General features: G+C 40.1%; 2 protein-coding genes and 1 long non-coding RNA gene across 3 annotated transcripts; all 3 read right to left on the reverse strand.

Moving 5' to 3' along the window:
• Positions 1-987: 987 nt before the first annotated feature.
• Positions 988-2,214, reverse strand: LOC133708021 (putative F-box protein At5g62660). Its single transcript, XM_062133472.1, has one exon. It carries the CDS (start codon positions 2,176-2,178, stop codon positions 1,099-1,101), a length of 1,080 nt encoding a protein of 359 aa, XP_061989456.1. The 5' UTR covers positions 2,179-2,214; the 3' UTR covers positions 988-1,098.
• A 3,226-nt stretch (positions 2,215-5,440) lies between these two features.
• LOC133712907 (uncharacterized) lies at positions 5,441-7,542 on the reverse strand. The gene is made up of 3 exons (XR_009847659.1): positions 7,065-7,542; positions 6,424-6,542; positions 5,441-6,243 (listed from the first exon to the last, which is right to left on the reverse strand). It is a non-coding gene; the product is annotated as an uncharacterized LOC133712907 (long non-coding RNA).
• Positions 7,543-14,436: 6,894 nt separating this feature from the next.
• LOC133711704 (secreted RxLR effector protein 161-like) lies at positions 14,437-15,351 on the reverse strand. Its single transcript, XM_062137806.1, has 2 exons — positions 14,748-15,351; positions 14,437-14,606 (listed from the first exon to the last, which is right to left on the reverse strand). Exons 1-2 carry the CDS (start codon positions 15,349-15,351, stop codon positions 14,437-14,439), a joined length of 774 nt encoding a protein of 257 aa, XP_061993790.1.
• Positions 15,352-22,248: the final 6,897 nt, after the last annotated feature.

The raw sequence follows: 22,248 nt of genomic DNA on the forward strand, positions 1-22,248 counted from the left end.
TGGCTTAGACCCAAGAAGGAAGAATGCGCACCAATCATCTCCGCCTCTTCGGCTAGTGCATACACGTGATAGAATATGTTTAGAGGATCAACATCACAATAGGCGTTGGTGTATGGAAACCTTGAAGCACAACAAGACCCAAAACGGGTCACCACAAACAACAACAGAAACTAAACTAAACTAGAACTGAAGAAACAAAACGCACACGCCAGGTCCAGACCCAAGTTAGATCAGAGCCAAGACAATTCCAGAAACTGAACCCAAAGAAGGGACCAGATCCAAAATCAGCTAAACCCAACCCACACATCGCCCTAAGCACCCTTCAAACCCCTGCCGCAGTCCGGATCTGCTCCAGTCTACAGTGTTTTGCCAAAACTGATGATGCATTTACATGATCTGCAAATTGATGGACAAGTAAAGATCTCATATGTAGACACTGATTAATTTTCAGTTTGTGTCGCAGGATGATGAATAGGAAGAAGAAAAAGATTATTCAACGACGACTTGCTTTGTCCTGAAACCAAATGCAATAGGCTGATGTTTTGTCTTGTCTTGTCTTGTCTTTCTAGTTCCTATAGAAATCTCTTCTCAATCTCGTGTTTTGATTCCTTGATGTTTTCCTTAACTTCTTTTATTTGGAACCTTTCGATTTGTTGCTTGATTTAAAATAAAAAAATAAAATAAAAAGTTTTTTGCTAAAATTTGGAAAGCATTGTTAATTAGCTAGGCATCTTATAACTCATAAGCAATCCAAAATAGGCCCTTATAAGCTATTGAAGACACATTTTAAAAATGCAATTGGACTAGAAAAACAATTTATATTAGAGTTCATTTTAAGAACTAGCTAGTGCTCAAGACAAGAAGGATTGTGGTTTGTTAAATCTGGTTTGTTAAATCTGGATAAGGGGAAGAATAAGTTGTCAACTAGATAGGGGAAAGGAAAAATGTACTGTTCTAAAAACCAAGGCATATTTTGTCCCAAAAAAAAGTACCAAGGCATATATTATCGATACATGAACTGAACTTTACCAAGGATGGACCAGAAACGTACATTTACATTTTGTTATCCTGCCTGCTTCAAAATGAACTAGGCATGTCTCATCTTAAAGGTGCAATGCCTTCATCATAACTAGTCAGCATGTCCAACATTCGACTATCATTCCTCCATTCCGGCAACAAAATTTGACTTAACCTGTAACTTTTAGTCTTCATATTGTATTGATGCAAACGAAGATCGGCTAAGCCCCGTACTATATCATTCTGAAAAGGAAACAATATATCCTCCTTAACCCAGACATGATTTTTGTAATCCTTCAAAATCCATAACCCCTTCATGTAGCTTTGCTGCTTCCGCCCATCTATTAGAGCCAGACATCCATCCACTTTATCTAGTCTGACGAGGGCATCATGTAGATCAATACCATAAGGAATTGGTACCACCTTAAATCTCTCAGCCCCATTCATGTCGAAAGCCACAATAATATTCAATGTTGGATGCAACCAATGTATAGCCCCATAGGTGGATACACTGCTAGTATCAAATTTGAACTCGAGAGGATCAAAAGGGAGATCAGCAAGGTCTACCTCTACTCGCCTCCATGTAGTACTTGTACCAAGGACAAAAGTGTTAAAAATTAAACCCCGCTTATATCTTTGGATTTGGAGAACCTTGTACTCGTTTGTAAGAGAGCTGAATCCAAAGTGGTGTGCAACATAGACCGTGAGATTCACGCGTGAAGTCTGGGGGAGGGTAACCACATGTCGAGTTGAGGGATTGAATATATGAACACGGTTGTCAAGGACCTCAAGGTAAGAACTCGAAGTTTTAGAAAGGGAAAAACAAACCAAGCCCTTTCTGCTTTGTGCTTGATATAGTTGCTTCAAAGTAAGAACGTGGGTGGCTCGTCTTTGGCTCCCTCCTTGGTTGAGCTGAACGGAGAAGACGCGTTGCTCCTTTGGATATTCAGATTCACATGTAAAGAAGAGGAGGTGAGAGCGCTTTCTCTCCCCGGAGCAGAGGTTTCGGTAAGCGGTGGCGAAACCGGGGTTGAGGATGAGAGAGGACCAGGACTTGCATACACACCTGAAACGCAGAAGAGTCTTGACTGGTAGCCTTGGGAGTATTTCAGAGCATATGATTTCGTTTGGGAGTATTGTTGTTTCTGCATCATCTTCCATTGTTGGAGAGTCCACTTCTGCAAGGCGAAAAAGAAAACCCTAGGATTCTGATTGGTTTTCCATATAGGGCGGCTGCTTCCTGGCATGCTATATATAGTACAACACGTCATGTCATAATTACCTAACCTCTAGATTACGTGTTAGACTGCCTATCTCGGCCCAGCTAGCTAGAATGCCTATTAATAGCCCTCAAATTCGATATCCGTTAATAAATAGCACGTTAAATAGAGGAGGAGGGAATACATGCAGCGAGACATTATCTAATCGGGAAAACGGTAATCTTGTTTTAATAAGCTGATTTTCCTCTGGAACATTGGCACTATGCTGTTAATTATATATATGTTAAGGAAAGTTGTTCGAGTGATGAAAGATATCTGAATGGAGGTGCGATATGCCTCCTATCAAATATTTGGCTAGCAGTCCTTTTCAAGTTTACAATGTAATGTTCATGTTGTGGCTTGACTAATAGTACTCACCACACAATTGCATGTACAGAAAATGGTGATCTGGATTTTAGTATTTTTATAGCTAATCTACTGCTAAAAAGGCAATCACAAGTTCACAACCACTCCCTCATCATATATGCACAACACTGTTTGTTTTTGCATGTTTCATTCACTAATTAAGTTTTCCTCTTTTGGTCTCAACTCTCAAGTTCATTCATTAAGTTTCTTGCATTGCAATTTGCAGGAACAACTATTAAGGGAGTCATTCTCCAAAAAATAAAATAAAATGAAATTAAAAAATAATAATAATAATTGTTAAGGGAGTTGCGGTAGATGTGTAATAAGCACGATCAATTCTATAGTGACAGATGGAAATTGCCAATGATGTGAAATCCACTAGACTTGCTGGGTACAAATAGTTAGACCTAAAAAATAAAAAAAATCTACAATTTTATACATAATTTGACCAATTAGCGCAACAAACTCCGTTTGACGTAGCTAATTCAAGCCCTTAAAGCGCAAGGCTATGAGTTGTTAGCGTGAGTCATGGGATTGGTATCCCATTTATCGTGGTAACTGTGGATTAATTGATTAAGATTGTGTAATCAAGGAGAGAATATTTATGTAATTATGGAGAGAATACCACGTTGTAATTATTGTAATTAGTTTCCTAGTAGAACTCTGTAACATCTGTTTATATACTCCAATTCGGGAGATGAGAAATATATGAGTATCAGGAAATTCCCAATCTCTTTGTTCTGTTTGACTTGGTATCAGAGCAGAGATCCGTCTAGACTTTGTTCGTTTGTTTCCGCTGCAAATTTGTCTTTGTATACTCCTTAAGAGTTTGTCCTTTGTCTTCGTCCTCTGTTCCTTCTATCCTAAAAACCCTAAAATTTTGCAACACCTTGCCGTCAAGTTTGTACTCTTTGAAAAAGTTTGTCTTTTTCATCTGTAGCAGCTCTGCTGTCTTATTTCGATCCATCAAAATCTGTTTGTTCTTGAACCTTTGGTTGCTGTTTGAAGAAGAAGACTGGGAGATTTGACCAACAAGGCAGCCATGAAGAACCTTCACACCGAAATCTCTAGTTTGACAGTTCAGGCCAAGTCTTCTTCACCATTCTCCTTGTCTCCTCAGAATGGGAATTCTCAGTATCGGCCCAGGAATCACGGGTATCAGCCGAATCAGAACTACAACAGGGGATCCGCTCCATTTTACAACCATGTGACTTGCAACTATTGCAAAAATATTGGCCATTACAAGAGTCAATGCCCCAAATTGCTGAGAATCAACTCCAACAACTCTGGATCGAAAGGTGGCAACAATAATAAAAAAAGGCAAGGCGGCAATTCAGTTGGTGCAAGAACCTGATTTCTATGGTGTGGAGGGTCAAGACCATACTAAGGGTAATGTTCCTCTAATTGAGGAACATCGAGGTAAAATTGGTATTGCTTTGAATATTTCTGACTTTACTGGTAGTGATACATGGATAATTGATTCTGGTGCGTCTGACCATATGACCTATGATAAGTCTTTGTTTACCACTTTGTCTTCCCCATCTATAACACATGTCTCAAATGCAAATGGTAAGTCCTTTCCAGTTTTAGGTGTTGGGTCAGTCCAAGTTACGCCTTCTATTATTCTCTATAATGTCATATATGTACCCTCTCTATCTCATCACCTCTTATCTGTGTCTGAGTTAAACTCACAAAACAAGTGTTCTGTAACCTTCTATCCAATGTATGTTGTCTTTTAGGATCTGTGCACTCGGGCGACAATTGGCAAGGGAGACCTGAGGGGGAGACTGTTTCACTTGGATTGCATGTACGCAGGACAGACCACTACACCAATTTTTCAATCAGACGACAGTTTTTCACTGTCGTCTGATTATATACTTTGCTGTTGTCTATCTCAATGCCGTCTGATACATGGATCAGACAATACCAAAAAACTGTCGTCTGATAAAGTTTACTACAATAGCGACTACTATGCTGTCTGTTGTCTGAATACCAGAAAGAACAACAGCAGGTTATCTGGTTGCTGTTGTCTGAAGGTTGTGTCAGACAACAGGGGCTTATATGCTTGCTGTTGTCTGAAGGTTGAGTCAGACAACATGTAGTTGACATTCCCATTGTCTATCCATTATTGATATTATAGGTTTCTCCGAAAAACTGTTGTCTGTTGTTTTGCTAGACAATGGCTTTCTCATTCTTTTAGTCCTTAATGTATTATAGTTCGATAGCTCATACAACAGTTTTTGCTAGGCATTTTATGATGAATAATTATTAGACAATAGTTTTTAGCTGGAATAGAATTGTCTGAGAGACATTCAAAAGACTGACATTCTGCATATATGGAATCCAAATGACAACAGATTCAAAACAAATTCATTTATGTAAATATCCGATACATTCATCCATATATTCAACAAAGTCATTCCATCCCAACATTAACCCTAACCATAAACTTATACTTGTCCATAAATGTGATGCGCATTAACATCCTAAACCTCACAAATAAGTGAAAACAATGCACCAGCAGCTTTAAGCCTTAACTCCTTTATGCTTGCTAAGATAACCATATTTACAACATCAACTGGCAAAGCATAAGCTAGACTTGTGGGTTTCACCATTTGATATTCAAGGAGGGAAGACCCTACATCAAAAAGCATCAACCTCAGTTATGTGATGAAAACTGTGGCATACAAACAACAAATACCAAAGATAAATATGTGTGTGTGTGTGTGGTATGGGAAGTTATTCTTTTGCTTCGATCCAATCTCATCTTGCCAAGAGATACTTATAGAAGGAAAATTCCATCAAGTACAAATTTAAGTATTTCTGCATGTGCATACATAACAAGTAGGAATTCCTTCATGAATAACTACCCTGCTATATTTGCTTTTAGATTGAAAGATGTGATCAATGTATAAATTACATGCTACAGAAACAAAACAAAAGTCCTCCATAAGCAAAATAAGAACTACAACTTCTGGAAGTCAAGAGACATAATAAGATAAATGTCTTACCACCCACTTTGTTAGAGTTTTCCTATCGACTTGTCCAGTCTTTTTTATGTCAATTAGTGGCCACACAAGCTCCACTTCTTCCTCGATCATGAACCTCAAGAGGTCCCACTCATCGATGTACCTACTTAGATGCGAGATACTTAACAAAAGTATTGAAAGGGCATGAAAATGTACAAAAAAGATAAGCACTTGAGTAAGGCATTTTTAGTTTTTCTCACTTGGCACCAGGCTCTGTGACGTTAAGGAGCAATTAAATTACTACTGAAGTTAAATTTCTATGCATCTCCTAGTTAAAATGACAGGTTAAGATATTAGTATAGAAAACGACAGGTTAACTTCCAAAAACACAAAGCCAAACAAATTAATATAACTTCAGACTATTCTGGTTAAGGTACTAGTAGAAATGACAGTTGCATGAGTAATATATGTGCAGAATATGATTATTGAAGTTTAGAGGTGACAACCTTATTTAAATGTTCAGAAAGAAATTTTTCAAATACTCCAAATGGTAGGGCAACTGATGTAGGAATTCCAACCCAAGAGGGTAGTTTTCCTTTTATATAAGAAATATTACGTGATTTAGCTCCAACCTGCCATCACCATAGACGTCACATAAAACTGTCAGAAATTAAGAAGATGCCTGGGTTTAAGGATATTTATTTATAGGTAGGTTAAAGGATTCATTTATAGAAGATGCCTGTCACAACACTTACTTAAAATCCAGAACACATAATAAGAACGAACTATTTATTTAGTATTGAAACTAGGACCTTTTTGGTTGGGAAGGGAGGACTGGAGGAGGAGGGAGAGGGGGAGTCAACTCACTGGACTCACTGGTCTACCAAGGTATTGAAATCCAGCAAGCTCAAGCCGGTGATGTAGTCTCCAGCTGAAACAAAAAGACATTGATCAGGAAGAGACAACCATCAGATAAATGTAGAAAACTGAAAATGAGAACATGATAAGAAAAACAAACCCAGATAGAAAAACCCAACACCCATCTTTCATATGCAGCACCCACTATCGCATGCATCGAAATTCAAAACCAATCAACCAAATTTGAAAGCAGGACTTATTATTGAACCAAGCCCCAAATTATAAATCCAAGCGTATAAAATCAAATCAAACTACCAGATCAATCAAAACAACAACAGATCAAGCCAAAGAATCACGCTACATCCCACAACAAAACTCCAAACAACAGAAAAATCAAACAACAAACACAAAACAAAAGCTTGAAACAGCGATACATTGGGTACCTGAATTATTCGATCCTCGCTCCAGACCCAATAACACCCCCAAATCCAAAGTTACTGACTTACAAAACCACAAACCCATTGATATATACATGAAACTGAGCATTATTTCAATCAAAATTACAAGAATTGAAGCCCTGGAAATGGAGTCGTACCATGTGGGTCCCCGGCTCGCGGATCTGGAACTCATACTGGATGACCGCTAGAAAACCCTAGCGGTTTGGTAAATTAGGGGGAATCGGGATTGGGGTTTTGGTTTCAGAGTGAAATTGAGCGATCTGAAATGGACGAGTCCAAAATGAAGTGGCCGCCATCGTCGAAGGTGGAGTCCAAGTTGGAGCCGTAGTCGAAGACGTTGTCGACAGGAGAGAAGTCGGAGAGGGCGAGGGAGAGGGTAGAGAGAGAGAGAGCGTGAGGTTTGTGTAGGGAAACGCCGTCGGAAATTCGAAGGTGGAAGATCCGACGATTACACGAGTAGGGGAATTTCGATGTTTGCTATGATGGATTGAGAGGGAGGACGAGAGAGACAGGTTTTGGGAGAGTTTTTTTTGTTTCTTTGTTTTCTTTTCTCAGCTCAATCTCGTGGGTTTTCATAGCAAACTTCAAAAAGAGGGAAGAGATGCACAACGAGAGAGAGAGGTCAACTGAAAAATTGAGGCGGGGGAGCAAAATTGCAGTGCGAATATGTGTGGGAAGAAAAAGTGGGAAGTTTAACTTTCGACCAAAAAATTAGGCGGGCTGAGCAAACTATTGAACCCTAAAATTCAGACAACATCAATTTCAGTACATTATCTGAAATAAAGTCACACAATAGACAACTGAAAAACTGTTGTGTGAATCAAAACAATCAGACGACATATTTTTCAACCATTGTATTAAGAGTAATTGCACAACAGAGAAGTAATAACTGTTGTGTGATTAAAAACAATCAGACAACATCTTTTATCCACCACTGTGTTAATCAACCTTGGACAACATCACATAATAACTGTTGTCTGAATTAATTCATTCAGACAACATCAAAAAAAATCAACCATTGTCTGAAATGTTATTGCACAAGAGCAAAAAAAAAACTGTTGTTGGATTCGAAAACTTAGACGACAGCATATTTCTTGCTGTCGTCTGATTAATTCAGACGACAGTTAAAATGTTTGCTGTCGTCTGATATGTGTTGTCTGATTCCGAAATTGGTGTAGTGGACACAAGCACCGCAAGGTCCAGTTGCCTTGACATTGAGTTCTGATCGGTTGGATGAGTTATGGTTGTGGCATCGGCGTTTGGGTCATCCGTCTTTTGGTGTCATGAAGAAGTCCATGCCCTCTTTGTTTTTGGGAGTAAGTAATTCTAGCTTACATTGTGAGACTTGTACCTTAGCTAAGAGTCATCGGTCTAGTTATTCTCCGAGTTTTCATTCTAGTACTATGCCTTTTGAGTTAATTCATTCAGACTTGTGGGGACCTTCCAAACATCCAACCCTTTCAGGAATGCATTACTTTGTTTTGTTTATTGATGATTTTACGAGATTAACTTGGATTGTTCTGCTTAAGTCAAAAGATGGGGTTTTCTCCGCCTTCACAGCATTCCATAATCTTGTTCGTACCCAATATGATGCTAACATTAAAATTTTCCGATCTGATAATGGGGGGGAATTTGTTAACCATTCGTTTCATGATTATTTCCAATCTCATGGGATCGTTCACCAAACCACTTGTCCTCAAACACCAGAACAAAATGGGGATTCTGAGCGGAACAATCGTCATCTTTTGGATATGGGTCGTGTCCTTCTTCTTAGTGCCAATATGCCTAAATATCTCTGGGGGGAGGCGGTGCTATGTGCTTCCCATCTTATTAACCGTCTCCCATCTTCTTCTCTTCAAGGTCGTATTCCATTTGAGGTTTTGCCCAGTCATGTCTCCATTCCATCTCTCAATACCCTTCCTGCCCGTGTCTTTGGTTGTGTAGCTTATGTCCATCTTTATAAGAACCAACGTTCCAAGTTAGATGCTCGGGCCCTTAAGTGTGTCTTTGTCGGGTATGGGTCTCATCAGAAAGGGTACAAGTGTTATCATCCTCCCTCCCAACGGTTTTATGTCACCATGGATGTTACTTTCAGTGAGGACACATGTTATTTCTCGCCTACTGCGGCTCCTAGTCAGGGGGAGAAGAGTGTGTTCTTTGAAGAGCAGTACAAGGAAGTGACTGACATAAGCCTTGAAATCACAAATTCGTCCGAGGGCCATTCCGTTGAACCACTGCAGCAGCCAAGTCCAGAAGCTCTTGATGCAGCTCTCGACCCTTCGCGTCCGACACCTCCAGTTCCTTCAGAAGCTTTGTTTGGTCCGTCGACTGGGTCTGTTCGACAGGTCGAAAAAGACTTCGATCCGTCGAAGGGGGAGCATCAACCCGTCAACAATACATTGCCTGAAGTGCCTGAAGACATTAGTTTGAAGAATGTGCATGCTACTTCAGCTATTCCAGTCTCTCCCTCTCCATCAGCGGTCTCTCCTGTTCAGTCTTCGCCTGAGGTATGTAGTGGTTCCGTTTTGTCCAATAATCCTCCTTTATCTACTAGTTTGTCTAATAATCTTCCTTTGTCTAGTAATTTGTCTAATAATCCTCCTTTGTCTAGTAGTGTTGTTCCTTTAGATGGAACTACACAGGTTCAAATTAAAGTCTTGCCAGATCGATCAACTCGTGGTCAGCCCCCAAAAAAGTATGAACCGAGTTTGAGTGCTAAGGTTAAGTATCCTATAGCCAATTATGTGTCGACCCATAGGTTGTCTAAACCATATGTAGCCTTTGTGAATCAATTATCTTCTGTGTCTCTTCCTAGTAAAGTGCAGGATGCAATGAAGGATGAGAAGTAGGTAAAGGCGATGGCCGTGGAGATGGATGCACTTGAGAAGAACTGTACGTGGGAGTTGGTACCATTGCCTCCAGGAAAACAGACTGTTGGGTGCAGATGGGTCGGTGGATAGATATAAGGCAAGGTTAGTGGCAAAGGGTTATACTCAAAAGTATGGAGTGGACTATAATGAGACTTTTGCGCCAGTGGCAAAGATCAATACAATCCGGGTACTTTTGTCTCTAGCAGCTAATCTTGATTGGCCTCTACAGCAGTTTGATGTGAAGAATGCTTTCTTACATGGAGATTTGAATGAAGAAGTATACATGGACTTGCCTCCGGGATATGGTACTTCCACAGGAGAGAAGGTGGTGTGTAGACTAAGGAAGTCGCTATATGGTTTGAAGTAGGAGCTTGGTTTGGTCAGTTCACAACATTTATGAGGAGAATTGGATATAGGCAGAGTAACTCAGATCACACCTTATTCCTTAAGCATCAGAAGGGTAAGGTTACAGCCTTGATTATTTATGTTGATGAGATGGTGGTGACAGGTAATAATTCAGAGGAGATTAAGAAGTTGCAGAGTCAGTTGTCCACAGAATTTGAGATGAAAGACTTGGGAAATTTGAAGTATTTCTTAGGAATTGAAGTTGCTCGAGGGAAGGATTGTATTATGTTGAGTCAGAGAAAGTATGTCCTCGATTTGTTAGTAGAGACTGGCATGCTTGATTGTAAGCCAGCTGATACTCCTATTGATCAGAATCATCGGTTAGCAGAATATCCGGATCAAGTACCCACAAATAAGGCAAGGTATCAAAGGTTAGTTGGGAGATTGATTTATTTGTCACACACTAGACCAGATTTGGCTTATGCAGTTAGTGTTGTGAGTCAATTTATGCATAATCCTAGTGAAGCTCATATGAATGCTGTAATTCGAATCTTGAGCTACTTAAAGTCTGCTCCAGGTAGAGGGTTGGTGTTCTCCAAGCATAGACACTTGGATGTTTATGGGTATACATATGTAGACTGGGCAGGTTGTATTACTGATCGAAGGTCTACTTCAGGCTACTTTATGTTTGTGGGTGGTAATTTGGTTACTTGGAAAAGCAAGAAGCAAAAGGTGGTAGCCCGTTCCAGTGCTAAAGTAGAGTATAGAGGAATGGCTCGTGGAGTTTGTGAGATGTTGTGGTTGAGGAACTTGATGAGAGATTTGGGGTTCAAACAGAAGAAGGCGATGCCTCTATATTGTGATAATAAAGCTGCTGTTGAAATTGCTCATAATCCGATTCAGCATGACAGAACGAAGCATGTGGAGGTTGATAGACATTTCATTAAGGAAAAGTTGGATGGTCAAATTATTTCATTTCCTTTTGTACCTACTGAGGAGTAGTTGGCAGACATTCTTACAAAGGCAATATCTAGCAAGGCATTTTATGACTCACTTGACAAGTTGGGTATTCGTGATCTGTATGCTCCAACTTGAGGGGGAGTGTTAGCGTGAGTCATTGAATTGGTATCCCATTTATCGTGGTAACTGTGGATTGATTAAGATTATGTAATTAAGGAGAGAATATTTATGTAATTATGGAGAGAATATCACGTTGTAATTATTGTAATTAGTTTCCTAGTAGAACTTTGTAACTTCTGTATATATACTCCAATTCGGGAGATGAGAAATATATGAGTATCAGGAAATTCCCAATCTCTTTGTTCTGTTTGACTTGAGCAATGATATTGCTTAGTATTTGTGGGCCTTGGCCCGAAAAGGATAGGTACGCAAATATCTGAACCCTGATCCTATATCCAATTCAAACTCAAAACTTTTATGGCGAAGTTGGGTAGGAATAGGATTGATGGCCCCTAATGTGTTGCACAAAGGAGCTCAAGACGAAACCGTGACACTGTAAAGCTAAGCTAGCGGCACAAATGGTGCCTGTATTCACATGGCACTACGAAATTGAACCAGCTAACCAGCCCAGTTGAACAGATTGATACGATAAAAGGTTGGCAACCGAACAAAGTAGATCTGTGGAGTCTTAAAAATTAACTGGAAGAAAATCTGAGATGATCTGCTCGGCAGAGTGAGCAAAAATATGGTGAGAAAGATGGACAGGAGATTGAGAGGCTCCTTTTAAGTTAAACGGTGTTTGTTTTCCGGTTGAAATTTCGTCAATTGGTTCCAAAGTTGAAGACGAAAAGTCAAAAGCTTGAACGGAAAAGAAGAGAAGATATGCGTGCAGAGGCGCCAGGCGATTGAGAAGGACTGAAAAATTCGTTCTTGGGTGGTATGCAGATCGAAATTTCAGAAATTTGTTCTAAGGTCGCAGCTTGGGGTTGGTCTGCAGGAAAAAGGAAGCGACTTTTAATGATGGGTAAGTCCACTTTTTTAATTTTTTCAATTGATCATCAGAGAAGTTAAAAATTTCACGTTTGATACAACAAAATATATATATAAATTTCCCATTTTGTTTTTAATTGAGCCTGATTCACAGCAAAATACTTATTTTGAGAAATGCATGCAGCTTGATTTCTTTCATCAGTCTTGGTTGATAGAGGAGCAGAGGTTAATTTCCTTCTTTCATCATCAACAACCTCCGCGGTCTGGTGAGAACATGTATAGGGAGAGTGGGAGACTACTAATGTTCAGTGTTCTAAGAAAAGAACACACAGCAGCCTGGTCAACAGCGATAGCGATAACGAGGACAACCAGGTCAAGAAGCAGGCCAAAAGGCAAGAAGATGATCATGAAAAGCAGAACGCCCAGGAATTAGCTGACAATTGTATCTACCAAATCCTCGATTCTCTTTCCACTAGACTTGCTATCCGGGCCACTACTAGACTTGCTATCCGAGCCACAATTCTTTCCAAGCAGTGGGAACGTGTATGGTCTTTAGTCCCAGTTTTAGATTTTGATGAGAAAGAACCTTATTTTGGCAAATATTATCTTGGTGACTGTTATCAACATGAAAAGTTTGTCAAATTTGTCACCATGTGTTTGAAGCGCCGTGAGAGTGATAAGCAGTTAGATAAGTTCAGGCTTCGCATGAGATACCGTGAAGTAAACCGTACCGACAGTCGCCTCATGGATAAGTGGTTGAGTTTTGCTGTTAAGAGAAATGTTAAGGAGTTATGTATCAGCTCAATTATGACATCAGTAGAAGGTCATCCAAATGTTGGCTTGACTACAACCTACAGCCGCATTCCCTCTCTTTCTCTTCCATAAGCTTCTCCCGGAGTCAGTGATCATTCAAAGTGACAAAAAGCAAATAGAAAGGGAGAAAGACGAAGACCCAGATCGTTTAAAGTGCCATGTTGAATCAAAATCCCTTAAACAACAACAAAACCCACAAGATACCATTTCACCTTTTGCAACAAAAAATCAGTTTCTTGAATCAAAATCCCTCAATTCTTGCATAACTTTGATCAAGACTTGTGCTTTTTCAACAAAATATAGGAACCATTTCTTCACTACAATTGCTGCAGAACAAAGGATGATTAAGACAACAAAAGAAGAATAATCAAGCTTGAATCCCGACGCACAGGACCACCGCGATATCGCCGTAGCATCACCAGAGATTAAGGTGCAGTCCGTGTTAGACTGAATGAGCAAATCAAATCCCCTGATCAATTCACAAATACATAAACACACTTAATATTAATCAATGCCACATGAACCAAAATACAAGATTTATAAACTAACCTTCTTCTGTGTTGGGAGCCATTGCAATAGACGAGATAGCAGCAACTAGTATTGATCTTCTCCTCAACTCTGAATTCAAGCTCCTTTTATGGGGCAGGACTGAAGGCTTTTGTAATAGAGAGAGCAGGGACCAACACTTCCTATATATATTCCTCCCATAAAGATATTTCTTAGAAACCAAGTTACCAACAACAAGGAAACCTAATGCAACACCAAATCAGATTACCATGTAATCCAACCAATGGAGTCCTAACCTATAAGCTGATATAATTAACTCAATAGGTTTCTAGGTTTTGTACTTAACATACATCTCCTATTTATGAACAAAGTTCCAATCCAATTTGTAAACTGAATATAGATGATGATAGGTCCATATTATTTCTAACATTCTCCCACTTGGACCATCATTGTCTATACAAACTGAATCACAAAAATTTCCAGAAATAGCTGAAGTGTGCACTGAGATGTAAGTGTACCTTAAATCCATTCAATTCTGTCAAAATGCATAACCATTGCAGAATCAAGAAATAGGCATGTTCAAATGAACATACTCGTTCTAGACCACAAGGCAATAGTTTCTGCACTTCACATGAATTCAAACTTAATGTGATGCAATCAAATAACATTATATATCAAACTGCAGTTGTTATTTGACAACAGTCCAACCTAAGTATTTTGAATATCAAAATCACAATGCAAACACAATTTTCTTTACACACAGTGGATCAATGTTTGCTTCTTACTGAATATATGCATATATATAACAATCCACTTGAACTGAACTCATAAAATACAGCAACCATAAATTTATTAAAATAAATAAAGCTGTCAAAACATTTACTGAAAAATACCTCATTTTACTAAATCAAAACATGAAGTACAACGTTTCTGTTACATAACTCAAAACAAAAAATCAAGAACTAAGCCAAAACAAAACTAAACTGAAGAACAATTTTCTCAAAACATTTTGCTCCCACTGAACTTAAGCATCTTGAAAACTCGACAGAATTCCCATATTCCTGGAATGCTCCTTAAAAGCTGCTACTAACAATGCTTTAGTAAATGGATCTGCAAGCTGGTCACCTGTCTTGATTCCAGAAATTTCCACTTCACCATCTTTAACTCTCTTCCTAATACTATAGAATTTCAAATCTATATGTTTAGAATTATTTGACCTTTTTCTATTCTTACTGAAGAACACAGCAGCCTCATTATCACAAAACACTTTCAAGCTTCTAGTAACAAGATCACTCAACACTTTGGTTTCCAAAATAAAATTTCTAATCTACAAACCTTTACAAACTCCTTCATATATAGCTATCACATTTGCTTGCATGGTGGAAGTAGCTATCAATGACTGCTTCATTGTTTTCCAAGCTACTGTACCACCTACTAGCAAATAAACATAGCCACAAGTTGACTTCATAGATGTAGGATAATTCCCAGCAAAGTCAGAATCTGTAAAGCCAACTAGTTCAAGCTTTTTCACACGTTTATACACAAGCATATGGTCTTTGGTCCTTTGCAGGTACCTCATAACTTTCTTACCAGCTGTCCAATGCTCATGTCCAGAATTTGACTGAAACGTAGATAGCATTCCAACTGCAAAAGACAAGTCTGGTCTTGTACAGACTTGTGCATACATCAAACTCCCTACTAGCCTAGCATATGGTATTGACTCCATTTCAGTTTTCTCAATATCAGTTTTAGGACACTGATTTTTGGTTAGTTTATCTCCCTTAGACATTGGAACTTCACAATTAGCACAGGTTTCGATTCCAAATCTCTTCAGAAATTTTGAAATATAATTTTCTTGAGACAATCCCAACAATCCCTGCTTTCTATCTCTCTTAATCTCAATTCCTAGTACATATGATGCTTCTCCCAGATCCTTCATGTCAAAATTACTTGACAAGAAGGCTTTAGTACACGGTATGGAACGTGTAGGCTTGCGTATTCTGGTATATGAATTAACGGGTATATAAATGGAGTTGGATTGCATCATTGTTTGATATGCATGTTATAATTGAAATACATGGTGGTATTATCTTTGGTCAATTATCCATGAGAAAGTTTTATGTCCCTACTGAGCCGCTGGTTGAGCTCACCCCTTAACAGATTTTGCAGGTATGGAATCAAGATACTAGGGCAAGAAGTTCCGATATGTATATAATGTCAAATGGGTTGTGAAACTTGTGTTTCCTTTATGTTTGTTTGGAATAAAGAATGAGTACTAATGTACTATGTGATAAAGACTGTAATATATGCTTCCGCTGGAATTTTGAGATCTTGTTACCTAGTTTTAGTTCACGATTTATTTATTTTTTTATCACATTTTGGTTATAGAAATATTAGTTCTATAATTAAGATGTGATTCACACCTTAATTCGAGATTAGAAAATTAGCTCGAGTCAGGGCGTGACAGGTTCCCTTGATCGAGGCGCTTTAGAAGCGTTTTGGGGACGGTTTCTTTCCTTGGTGGGGTCACCACCATAACTGGAGGCTTGGCCTCTCTCTCTCTTCACACGTTTACCACCACGGTTCCATGCATGCCTATCTTGGCGGTTTCCTTCCTCTTTAGGGCGAGAATTATCCCTATCCTTAGGGTTTCGCTCCTTGCGACCTCTCTTAGGGGCGTGACTATAATTAGACTCCGGAATTGACTTGGCTCCCACGGGTCTAGAGTTATAGTTCTTCACAAGTATGTTATCGTGCTTTTCAGCCACGTTCATGGCACCAATAAGCTCATGAAATCGTGTGATGCGTCTAGCATTGACATCAATCCGATAGTTCTTGGCTACCATCAATGCAAAGACGGGGAAGGTAGAGAGAGTCTTCTCCATCAACATCGTATCAGTGATCTTCTGCCCATAGAATTCCATCAAAGACTTGATACGAAGTGCTTCCTAATTGTAGTCAAGTACGGACTTGAAATCATAGAAGCGAAGGCTATGCCATCTCACTTCTAAGTCTGGAAGCAGGGAGTCACGGACGTTGCCAAAATGCTGCTCGAGTTCTACCCATATTTTTCTTGGGTCTTCCTCATTGAGGTACTCATTCTGGAGCGCGTCATTCATGTGCTTTGTCATGAGAATGATGGCTTTAGCTTCATTCGCCTCTCTCGTAGCTCTATTTGCTTCAAAAGCAGCAGCTTGTTGAGGAGTAAGCACGTCCTGACTTGGCTCTTGGATCGTACTCAGGATCCCATCAGCTTTAAGATGCTGGAGCACATCACGGACCCACTTGTAATATCCTGCGCCTGTTTTCTCTAGTGGAGCGAAGCTCAACTTGTTCAGGTTACTCATCCTGAAAAATAATAAGAAAATAGGGTTAGTTTCGGAGCGAAATAGGCTACCACGAAAACAATAAAAATTTCTGAGTGTAGTCGCTTCCAAGAAATTGGGAATTTCCGAGCGTAGTCGCTTCCAAGAAATTCCAAGAGGGGTTGGACTAAATCGAAACAATGATGTTTGTGGTCGATCGTTTTATCTCAACAAACTCTAAGTTTGGAGGACTCTACAAGCTCCAAGCTTGGAGTGAGCACGAACCCCCACAGTTCGGCTTTTTGGTCTCCCCTATGAAGAAGAAAGGGGGGTAGAAGAAGGAAGGTTGCAAGTCCCCGAGAAAAGAAGAAAAAGAATGAAAAACTTCAAAAGCGGGAACTTTTAGAAAAATTTACCTTGAAAAGTGGTCGGAAATCTTGACTGGAAAAGTTGATGGAGATGGCCAGAAAAAGGTCGCCGGAAAAGTGGCCGGAAATTGGTGGCCGGCGGTGGTGGCCGGAGCTAGGCAGGGCAGTTGCGGGGGCTGTGCAGGGCAGTTGCGGAGGCTGTGCAGAGCAGTTGCGGAGGCTGTGCAGAGCAGTTGCGGAGGCTGTGCAAAAGCTGTGCAGGGCTCGTGCAGGAGCTGTCGACAGGTGTCGGTAGGGGTCTCGGCAGATGTCGGCAGCAGGTGCGCAGGGGCTCGGCAGGGGGCGCGCAGGGGCTGTCGGCAGATCTCGGCAGGGGTTCGCAGGGGGCAGGCACAAGGCAGGGGCCGGTTCGGATTTTCCGATGGCCGGTTCAAGTGGATTCCGGCCGGTTCCGGTGGTTCCGCCGCCGGTTCTGGGCTCCTTGGGACTAGGGCTTCGATATGTGAGGCGGTGGTTGCAGGATTTTGAGGGTCACAAAATTAGGGTTTTCAGGGTTAGGGCTTCGTGCTGATAACGTGTTTTAGAGAAACGGGAATTGAGAGAAAATCGTTGTGTATTCTCATTGATAATAGGGGCCTCTTTATATAGATTATTACAATGCATAGAATCTGAATCATACAAGGAAAGGTAATCATACATTGAATAGGAATATCTATATTCTTCTAATCAAACCCTATTACCACTAGGTCAAGTAACCTAGGGTTTGGGCCAGACACGTAAATAGGGATTTACTTGAACAATGTCCTCTATCTTTCTTTCTTTTTTATTTTTTTATTTTAAGGAGGAGTATATGATCTCCTTAACTGTGACAAGTTCAAGATATATATGTCAATCGACAAAATACTTGAAAAAAATGACAATAAGGATTAACTTGAAGATGACAAGGTTGGAATGTGGCTAGAGATTTGAGAAACAAAATGTGAGAACAAAAAATAGAATGGAATTACAAAAGTATCAACTACGGTAATTTTTTGGTTTCTTTTTATTAGGGGTGGGCATAAATAACCGAAAGCCTGAAAAACTGGAAGGGACTGATCTGGACCAACAGGTTCGGGCCGGGTTTTAGACTAAAAATAACTGCTTTCGGGCCGGTTCGGTCCCTATACTCAACGTGGCGGTCCGGTCCCGGTTCTTGACTGGCGGTGACTGCGTGGACCGGAAAACCCGAGCTTGTGTACGTGTCGTCCAATTAGAGGTTTGTTTTCGAAGTGTATTGTGTTAGTATGGACATGACCACATGTGATTAGTATGTAGACCTAAAATCCCAAATCGAATAATCGATGAATCGATCTTCCTCAAGCCTCACTTCCTGTCTTCCTCAGCTCTCTGCGACTCTGCCTCCATCAGTCCCTCACAATCGGTCACAATCGGTCTTCCTCACCTCTGGGCTGTGGTCTTCTCTGCGACTCCGCTTCTCCGCCTCCAGGCTATGGTCTTCTCCGCGACTATCCGCGTCTCCGCCTCCGCCTCCAGCCTCTTGTGTCTGTGTCCCAGACTCCCAGGTCTGTTCACTCAATCACTCTCTTGCGTCTCTGCACCAATTCATTCTATATTTGATATTTCTATATGCTCGGATTAAGATCTGAGTTTGAGAGAGAATTGACATATGACTGTGGTTGCAGGTCCAAGAAGAGTGGCAAGGGAAAGAGGCCTGGAAAGGGAGGCAAATCAGGCAATTGCTTCTGGAACTCTTGAAGAGCGTTGGGCTCGGCTTTAAGACTCCCAGAGATGCTATTGAAGGTTCCATTCCATACACTTTACTTTGATATTGATTGATGATGATTGATATTGACTGTGGTTACTTTGATATTGAAGATTGATGATCGGTTCCATTTCAGAGATGCTATATATATATATATATATATATATATATATATATATATATATATATATATATATATATATTGCATATTGAGGATTGATGATTGATGATTGATGATTGAAATTTGCATATTGATGTATATTGTTTGCGTTTTTTCTGCTGGAACATCCGAACATACATTGATGAGAAGTGCCCTTGAGCTGCTATGGTGACTTGGTGAGTGTTTGCTGTGTTTCACATCTTAGTCTCTAGCAATAATGTTGTGAGGTGTTTGGAAGTTATTGATTGTTGGATTAAAATTAGTTAAAGTTATAGTTTGCTTGATTGCTTTTGGTGGCTGTTTAACTGTTTTCAGGAGATAAGCTTGTGACTTGTGACTTTGTGAGGGACTGAGGGAGTGAGGGCTACTGAACTTGTAAAGCATCTATCCCTTGAAATGTTTGCATTTGAAATTTTGAAATTTGAATGAAGTTAATGGCTTAATGCTTGTCAGCTTGTGTTTTTATCTCATAACCATTATTTAATCATGCAGCTTGTGTTTTCTAGGACATTTTACAGATTTGAATACTTGATGGCAACCTCATCGGATTCAAGTCATACAGTCAGTTCTCATTATGATGGTGATAATGATGAAATTGTTGCTGTTGGGAATGATGCAATTGCTGTGTCTCAGCAAGGTGAGGACAAGGAACCAACCAGGGAAACAGAAGCTGCATTAGAAACAGAAAATGAAGCACCAACTCAGGGCATCCCGAGGTTCGCCGAAAAACTTGAAAAAGAGAAGAAGAGAAAATAAAACAAATAGGGCTGCCCCGAGGTCAAATGTGTGGAATCATTACGAGAAGTATGACAGAACACTCTACATTGAAAAAGATGGGAAGAAAGAAGAATGTGGATTTGAGAAAAGGGCCAAATGCAAGTATTGCTCCGCTGACTTCGCTGCTGATTCTTCATTTAATGGTACAAGTACTTTGCGTAGACATGTTGAAAAGGTGTGCAAAAAGTATCTTGGGAGGGAGAATTTAGAAGACACACAGCAAGTATTGATTAGTGATGGTGGAGTTAATCCTACCTTGAAGGTGAATAAAGGGTGGTCACAAGAAGCTTGTGTTAAAGCTGCGACTGAAATGATAGTTATTGATGAATTGCCTTTTAGCCACATTGAGAATGAAGGGTTTAGGTGGTTTTGCAAAGTAGCAATTCCTCGATTTGAGGTGCCTTCTAGGAGAAAAATAGTGAGCTGTTTCTTAGAGATGTATGAGGAGAAGAAAAAGGAGCTTCGGATGGTTTTAAGGAACCATAGAGTGTGCTTAACAACATATACTTGGACATCTGTACAAAACATCAATTATATGGTGTTAACAGCGCACTTCATAGATTGCGGTTGGAATTTGCACAAGAGAATCTTGAACTTTTGTGTAATTCCCAATCACAAAGGCAACACAATTGGAAAGCTGTTAGAAACATGTTTGCTGCAGTGGAGGATAGACAAGGTGTTGACAGTGTCTGTTGATAATGCTAGTGCAAATAAGGTGGCAATCGAGTATCTACAAAGGAAAATGGCTGGATGGAAAAAACCCCCAGTGCTTGGTGGCAAGTTCATGCATATGAGGTGTTTGGCTCACATCTTGAACATTATAGTTAGGGCTGGTTTGAGAATTATGGATAGAAGCTGTGCTGCAATCCGAAATGCCGTGAAATATATTAGAAGTAGTTCTAACAGATTGGACTGCTTCAAGGAGTGTGTTGAAAAGGAGACGCAGGAAGGCCATATAGATTCTCAAAGAATTCCAGCTGTGGATGTTCCAACGCGATGGAATTCCACATTTTTTTATGCTTGACATAGCTTTGGAGGTGAAGCCAGCTTTTGATCGGATGGCTGATGAGGAAGACAATAAGTACAAAGACTATTTTGATGAAGATGAAGAGGTCGATGAGGAACAGGAGGGTGAAATACAAGTTCAAAAAAAATCAGTTCAACCAAGAAAAAGAGTCGGGCCACCAGTTGCTGCAGATTGGGATAAAGTTGAAATCTTTGTGAAGTTCTTAAGGGTTTTCTACGATGTGACAATGAGAATTAGTGCAACCAAACAACCCACTGCTCATAAAGCTTTTCATGACATTGTAGCAATCGAGGCTGAGATTGATGCACTCTTTCTGCCTCCGGAGATGAGCCATGGAAGTGAAACCGAACAGCTAATGATGGAGATGGCAGTGAAGATGAGAGCAAAGTTTAGGAAGTATTTTGGAACTGTTGATGATATGAATCAACCGCTGTTAGTAGCCCTTGTCTTGGATCCTAGGTTCAAGTTGAAAAACATTAGTCACATATGTCTAACTCACCTCCAGTTTGATGCTACCGAAGCAAAGGCCAAGGCCAATGAAGTGAAGGAGCTGTTAGTATGCTTAACTGATCTATATAGATCATCAACCAATGCCACTTCAAAGAGTAAAAGTTCTAGGAGCAGCACTAGAACAAGTTGCACCGTTTCTAGCAGCACAAAAGCAACAGCCACATCTTCCAAGTCCAAGTCCAAGGCCAAGGAGAAGGGCAAGAAAATGTCCGGGAAAATGGCTGAGATGTTAGAAGGTTGGCAAAAAGCCCTAGCTGAATTGGACGAAGTGGTTGTTGAGAGTGAAGTTGACAGTTACCTACTTGATCCAATGGAGAATTCCAAAGATGAAGATTGGCAGTTGCTTGATTGGTGGAAGATAAACGGCTGCAAATATCCAAACCTTGCACTTGTTGCAAGGGATGTACTTGCAATCCAAGTTAGTACAGTTGCATCCGAGTCCTCATTCAGTACAGGTGGGAGAGTCATTGTCCCTTTTAGGAGTTCTTTAACTCCTAAAAGTGTGGAAGCATTGATTTGCTTGCAAAATTGGATCAAAAAACGAGATCAATCTGACATCGAGTATTATCCAAGCCTAGAAGAGCTTGAGTTTTATGAAAAAATGGAAAGAGGTACATATGTTTGCATTTGTAGATTTGTTGTTGTTTCTTGCTTTTGCATATTGGTGTTTGCAGTTTACAATTTTAAGTTTTACATCTCATAGTCATTACTTCTTGAGTTGTTGCAGATGTAGCGGCAAAGGGAAAAGCAGTTGTTGTTGAAAGTGATGAAGAAGAACCAACTGCCAAAGCTGGAACCTCAAGCTCAAAGTCTGCAAAAGTCTCCAAAAGAGCTGCAGCTGCAACTCCTTCAACAAGTGCCGCTGCTGGGACCTCAAAATCTTCAAAAGCAGCAAAACAAGGGCTGCTGCCACCAAGAAAAGCTAAA

This window comes from Rosa rugosa, chromosome 5 (genome assembly GCF_958449725.1).
Source record: "Rosa rugosa chromosome 5, drRosRugo1.1, whole genome shotgun sequence".
Classification (NCBI taxonomy): Eukaryota; Viridiplantae; Streptophyta; class Magnoliopsida; order Rosales; family Rosaceae; genus Rosa; species Rosa rugosa.

Excerpts from the sequence above, each read along its gene's own strand:
- LOC133708021 (XM_062133472.1), bottom strand. The coding sequence starts at position 2,178 with ATGGAAGATGATGCAGAAACAACAATACTCCCAAACGAAATCATATGC.
- LOC133711704 (XM_062137806.1), bottom strand. The coding sequence starts at position 15,351 with ATGAAGGATCTGGGAGAAGCATCATATGTACTAGGAATTGAGATTAAG. Across the intron at positions 14,607-14,747 it reads ATATGAAGGAGTTTGTAAAG|ATTTGAAATTCTATAGTATT; the intron begins GTTTGTAGATTA and ends CTAAACATATAG.